This window comes from Ixodes scapularis, unplaced genomic scaffold, assembly GCF_016920785.2.
Source record: "Ixodes scapularis isolate PalLabHiFi unplaced genomic scaffold, ASM1692078v2 PGA_scaffold30__3_contigs__length_599333, whole genome shotgun sequence".
NCBI lineage: Eukaryota > Metazoa > Arthropoda > Arachnida > Ixodida > Ixodidae > Ixodes > Ixodes scapularis.
This window is the reverse complement of record NW_024609858.1, coordinates 261,768-268,380: the sequence shown is the minus strand read 5'-3', so window position 1 is coordinate 268,380 and position 6,613 is coordinate 261,768. Positions and strand designations below refer to the sequence as shown.

At 51.3% G+C, this 6,613-nt stretch overlaps 1 protein-coding gene across 1 annotated transcript; it reads left to right on the top strand.

Moving 5' to 3' along the window:
- The first annotated feature begins 2,817 nt into the window (after positions 1 to 2,817).
- On the top strand, positions 2,818 to 4,177 carry LOC120837139. The gene has a single exon (XM_040499460.2). It carries the CDS (start codon positions 2,818 to 2,820, stop codon positions 4,072 to 4,074), a length of 1,257 nt encoding a protein of 418 aa, XP_040355394.1. The 3' UTR covers positions 4,075 to 4,177.
- Positions 4,178 to 6,613: the final 2,436 nt, after the last annotated feature.

Genomic DNA, 6,613 nt, shown 5'->3' with positions numbered 1-6,613 from the left:
AGACAGTTCGCACTAGGCGAATTAGTCGAACGGGAAACTTGTTGAAGCGGCCCGTTCATGTAAAAAATATTCATCGAAAGAACTACAACAATGTTGGAGTGATGAGCCTATAGCCGGTGACAGGTCAAGAACGAAGCGGAAGCTCCTCCCACCCCTTTCCTCTTTAGTGGAGCGAATGGTGGAGGGGAGGTCGCCTCCTCTGCAGCGTTCGATCTACAAAGTGGGAAGAGGTGGGGGGAGCGTCTATCCGGTGAGCTTAATTGTCCGGTGAGTTCCTGTCTGGGATTCGAGATCTTCTATGCTCAATGGCACTGCTTTGATGCCATTTTATTGAGAGAAACCGAAGATGTATCACAGCTGAAATTAGAACTGCTGAGGTACCCAGCGGATTGTATTGTCATAGGTTAGCACACTTTAGCACATGGCAGCCATTCTGCTTAAACAAAGCCCAGGGATCCTGCGCTCAAGCCTCACCCATATGACAAACTCAGGCTTTTGTAACGAGAGACAAATAGCCTTATGTGGAGTTTGGTGGTTCACTAAGTTCACAAAGCTCACGGTCTCGGGTTTTAAGACGGCTGGGAGCATTTTTGACTACGAACGTGCTATAGTCTATTGTTATTGTGTTTTTATTGAGGCAAAGCTCACTGTTTTGAGGTTTTGCCAGGAGTGGTCACAGGCCACTGTTTTTGGAACTTGTAAGGGAGCACCCGAGAAACAAGAACAGTGTTTTTCGGCCTGGATAAATTAAATATTCACCGCGAAAAGCTCAAACTTCACGAGAATGTGATGCAAGCGGTTGGGATAGAACGCGGAAGTTTGAAAACCTTACGATATCTGAATAAAAAAAATGACAGAGAAAATGAATTTCTCTACGAGCCGACACGTCCACCTAAGCCTAATATCGTAAAAACAGAATTTGACATTGCGGACGATTTTGGGACTCATATCAAAGAAAAAAAAAACAAAAACAAAAAAACTTGTCAATGAAAGAGAATATTGTTTTCGTTCTTGGTGAGAAGTTTTTTTTTCCCCCGCTGGAAATAGATGCCACAGCTGGCGCCCACATATTAGGCTTATGTGACCCGATCCAAGCAATGTTATGTTGTCAAACTTCCGCGTTATATCCCAACCGCTAGCGTACATTCTCGTGGAGTTTGAGCTTTCTGTGATTTATAGTTTATTTACCTGGGCTGAAAAACATGGTCCTTTGGCTTACGTGATAAAGCAAACAATCATGTCATCGGTGCATCTTTTCAAGCGAAGTGCTCACGTTCGCTTGTGCCCCACTCACTGATAGTACAGCCATAGGTACAACCTCGGTACAATACTGATAAAGCTGGTGGCTCGAGCGTGTGGCTCCAACTTGGGGTTCATTCTCACGTCCTCTAACGAAAGTGAGACAATATAAATAAAAAAAAAAAAGTGATTTTCATGTGCTCCCGCTAGCAACTTCTACACCGGCAGGGAGTTCTTTCACGCTCGAGGCTCGCGAAACGCCCGATTGCTATCGAAGGTAGGAAGCTCGCACTGGAGCGACCGCGTAGCCAGGACGGCCAACCACCCCAAGGCCCAAAGTCAGGGTTGAAGGACCCTGCTGCGTAGCGATGGAATTACGACCGATTTAATAAACCACTTCTTTAACGTAGACGCTGTAAGCACCCGATAGAGCAGCACCGCTTGCTCGACATTGAGTTGCTCATGCTCTTGTAAAATTATGTGCAAGACAGAAGCTTTAATTTTACTATAGGAAAACGACGAAAAATTCTGTAGCTGTTGTGCCCAGATGTCACCGTTCAGGAGGAATCTCAAGAAGGGCATAAGCGGCACAGCTGCTACAGCGGCACAGGCTACTCGTGGCTGGTGGTGGCTCTGTCTTGGCTTTACTCGGTTGGAGGCACCTATACGTGATCAGATGCTCACTACACTGATCAGTGGCTCACTACAATGCCTCGTTGTCAGCCGCTCGCGGCCTAGCCTCTCGAGTACTGTATGTTCTGAACTCTTTCCTTCAGGTGCCTTCCCGCGCCCCCGACCCTTCGTCTTTTCCGCAGGCCCACGCAGGCCCTGCGCTCCTTTTATTTTACGGGCGACCGCTTTTCTTTTTATTTACTTGACTCGTTTGTTCCCCTCACCAAGCTGATCAGCATGAGTTCGAGGTGGAAAAAGCCACGAACATTGCGAAAGGAATTTGATGAAATCGCAAGTAGGATTGCGGCCGCAAACGCTACGGCCGCCGCCGGAAGGTCCACCGCCGACGCCGCTTCAAGCGACTCTTCAAGGGACGCAACAAGCAGCGCTTCAAGCGATGACGAACCTTGCCCCGGCTCTTGTGGAAGCAGCACAACTGACGGAAGTGGAGCTGACCCTGCGACAGGCTGCGACCCAGCAGACGCGCTTGCATCTGAAGACGAGCCATGCAACGCAAGTTTCGAGGTCAGCGGAGCTACCTCGGAAGACTGTCCGCGCACGGCCACGGAGGAACTGGCTATCTTAGCGCGTCGTTTCAACTTCACACATGAAGCAGTGAATGAGACCGCTGCTGCGTTAAGGAGACTCGGCCACGACGTCCCTAAAGATGCCCGAACTATTCTCGGCACCGAGAGGAAGGCCCCGCTGGAGCAGGATGGAACTTTTATTCATTTTGGGCTGAAGAAAGGTATCGAGCAAGCCCTGCAAGGGAAAACAGTGCCACAGGAGCTTCTCCTCCAAGCAAACATTGATGGGCTCCCTCTTTATAAGAGTTCAAACATTGGCTTTTGGCCAATCCTTTGTCGCCTGACAAACTGTGGTGAAAGCACCCCTTTTGTTGTCAGTATGTTTTGCGACAGCGGCAAGCCTCCAGACCTCTCAAGTTTTCTTGACCCCTTCTTGAAGGAAATTCAAGAGATGACAGCCAACGGCTTCGTTTACAAAGGTTCGTGCCTAACCGTCCATTTAACAGCCGTCATATGCGATGCTCCTGCAAGGAGCTTTGTTAAGAAGGTCAAGGGCCATACTGGGTATCATGGCTGTGAGAGGTGCTGCCAGAAGGGTCGGCACATTGAGGGAAGGATGACATTCCCGGAACTTGAAGCACCAAAACGAACTGACAAGTCATTTCGTGACCAAGAGGACCCATTGCACCACGTGGGTGACTCGCCGTTCACTCTGCTGAAAAATGATATAATTTCACTTTTCCCCCTAGACTACATGCATCTAGTGTGTCTAGGTGTGATGCGCCGCCTGCTTCAAACGTGGGTTAGGGGGCGTGGATCGTTGAGGACCACGCAGAAAGAAAAACTCAACAGAAGACTAAAGTCGTGTGCCAAAGTATTCCCCCGACACTTCCAACGGAAGCCCAGAGGTGTGGACGAGGTCGACCGGTGGAAGGCAACAGAATTCCGGACCTTCCTCTTGTATGTTGGACCTGTTGTTCTGAGGGGCCTGCTTCCAGATCACCAGTACGAACATTTTCTCTTTTTGCATGTGGCCATAAGAATTCTTGCATCACCAGCTCACCACGTTGAGCATAACGCCTATGCCAGAGACCTGCTTCGTTTTTTTGTGCAGGAGTATGGCACCGTAGGACTTTACGGAGCACGGTTTTTAACCTACAATGTACACACATTGAGCCACCTTGCCGAGGAGTGCCTTGTCCACGGACCGCTTGACGCATTTAGTGCATTCCCTTTCGAGAGTTTTCTCGGAAAACTCAAGCCCCTGCTGCGAACACATAGCAACCCTTTGGCGCAAGTTAGCCGCAGGCTTTCTGAACATGCGGGAGCAACATGCTTCTCTGTTGCAAAACGAGTCACCCACACCATCAACAAAGGAGACTGCTACCTGATCAGGAAATCCCCAGTCATCGTTTTAGAGGTGTCTCAAAGCACGTGCGAAGTCGCTTCATTAACAAATGCTAGGAACTTTTTCGATGTTCCGATGAAATCATCTGCCCTAGACATTTTTAGAACCGATGGCCAGGACACTACAGTCAAGAGATTGCAGATCTCAGATGTTCATGGGTCCCAACAGTGTCTTCTTTTGCCCTCCAAGTCCGGCCATGTTGCCTTTCCACTCCTCCATATGCAGTAACTCCTTATCTTTCCCTCGTTTGTTGTTTTCGGCTGGCCAGAACTCTCTGCCGGACATTTGCTGAAACCTGTCGTAGAGGCTGTCGTCGGCTGTCTTGGTGGCTGCTTGGAAGTTCTTTCCCAGCAACGCGTGCATTGTTGCTGATCAGTGTGTGGGGGTGCAAGCTGCTTTTCTGCGGACATGGCTGTCTCCTCTTTTCTCAAGTCCGTACTGGTGCGTGGAACTGAGTGTTCGGCCTGTTCGGCTGCGACATTTGGCTGGCCAGAACTTTCTGCCGGACATTTGCTGAAACCTGTCGTAGAGGCTGTCGTCGGCTGTCTTGGTGGCTGCTTGGAAGTTCTTTCCCAGCAACGCGTGCGTGGTTGTTGATCAGTGTGTGGGGGTACAAGCTGCTTTTCTGCGGACATGGCTGTCTCTTCTTTTCTCAAGTCCGTACTGGTGCGTGGAACTGAGTGTTTGGCCTGTTCGGCTGCGACATTTGGCTGGCCAGAACTTTCTGCCGGACATTTGCTGAAACCTGTCGTAGAGGCTGTCGTCGGCTGTCTTGGTGGCTGCTTGGAAGTTCTCTCCCGGCAACGCGTGCGTGGTTGTTGATCAGTGTGTGGGGGTACAAGCTGCTTTTCTGCGGACATGGCTGTCTCCTCTTTTCTCAAGTCCGTACTGGTGCGTGGAACTGAGTGTTTGGCCTGTTCGGCTGCGACATTTGGCTGGCCAGAACTTTCTGCCGGACATTTGCTGAAACCTGTCGTAGAGGCTGTCGTCGGCTGTCTTGGTGGCTGCTTGGAAGTTCTCTCCCGGCAACGCGTGCGTGGTTGTTGATCAGTGTGTGGGGGTACAAGCTGCTTTTCTGCGGACATGACTGTCTCCTCTTTTCTCAAGTCCGTACTGGTGCGTGGAACTGAGTGTTTGGCCTGTTCGGCTGCGACATTTGGCTGGCCAGAACTTTCTGCCGGACATTTGCTGAAACCTGTCGTAGAGGCTGTCGTCGGCTGTCTTGGTGGCTGCTTGGAAGTTCTTTCCCAGCAACGCGTGCATTGTTGCTGATCAGTGTGTGGGGGTGCAAGCTGCTTTTCTGCGGACATGGCTGTCTCCTCTTTTCTCAAGTCCGTACTGGTGCGTGGAACTGAGTGTTCGGCCTGTTCGGCTGCGACATTTGGCTGGCCAGAACTTTCTGCCGGACATTTGCTGAAACCTGTCGTAGAGGCTGTCGTCGGCTGTCTTGGTGGCTGCTTGGAAGTTCTTTCCCAGCAACCCGTGCATTGTTGCTGATCAGTGTGTGGGGGTGCAAGCTGCTTTCGTGTGGACATGGCTGTCTCCTCTTTTCTGGAGTCCGTACTGGTGCGTGGAACTGAGTGTTTGGCCTGTTCGGCTGCGACATTTGGCTGGCCAGAACTTTCTGCCGGACATTTGCTGAAACCTGTCGTAGAGGCTGTCGTCGGCTGTCTTGGTGGCTGCTTGGAAGTTCTTTCCCAGCAACGCGTGCATTGTTGCTGATCAGTGTGTGGGGGTGCAAGCTGCTTTTCTGCGGACATGGCTGTCTCTTCTTTTCTCAAGTCCGTACTGGTGCGTGGAACTGAGTGTTTGGCCTGTTCGGCTGCGACATTTGGCTGGCCAGAACTTTCTGCCGGACATTTGCTGAAACCTGTCGTAGAGGCTGTCGTCGGCTGTCTTGGTGGCTGCTTGGAAGTTCTCTCCCGGCAACGCGTGCGTGGTTGCTGATCAGTGTGTGGGGGTGCAAGCTGCTTTTCTGCGGACATGGCTGTCTCCTCTTTTCTCAAGTCCGTACTGGTGCGTGGAACTGAGTGTTCGGCCTGTTCGGCTGCGACATTTGGCTGGCCAGAACTTTCTGCCGGACATTTGCTGAAACCTGTCGTAGAGGCTGTCGTCGGCTGTCTTGGTGGCTGCTTGGAAGTTCTTTCCCAGCAACGCGTGCGTGGTTGTTGATCAGTGTGTGGGGGTACAAGCTGCTTTTCTGCGGACATGGCTGTCTCCTCTTTTCTCAAGTCCGTACTGGTGCGTGGAACTGAGTGTTTGGCCTGTTCGGCTGCGACATTTGGCTGGCCAGAACTTTCTGCCGGACATTTGCTGAAACCTGTCGTAGAGGCTGTCGTCGGCTGTCTTGGTGGCTGCTTGGAAGTTCTTTCCCAGCAACGCGTGCATTGTTGCTGATCAGTGTGTGGGGGTGCAAGCTGCTTTTCTGCGGACATGGCTGTCTCCTCTTTTCTCAAGTCCGTACTGGTGCGTGGAACTGAGTGTTCGGCCTGTTCGGCTGCGACATTTGGCTGGCCAGAACTTTCTGCCGGACATTTGCTGAAACCTGTCGTAGAGGCTGTCGTCGGCTGTCTTGGTGGCTGCTTGGAAGTTCTTTCCCAGCAACGCGTGCATTGTTGCTGATCAGTGTGTGGGGGTGCAAGCTGCTTTTCTGCGGACATGGCTGTCTCCTCTTTTCTCAAGTCCGTACTGGTGCGTGGAACTGAGTGTTCGGCCTGTTCGGCTGCGACATTTGGCTGGCCAGAACTTTCTGCGGGACATTTGCTAA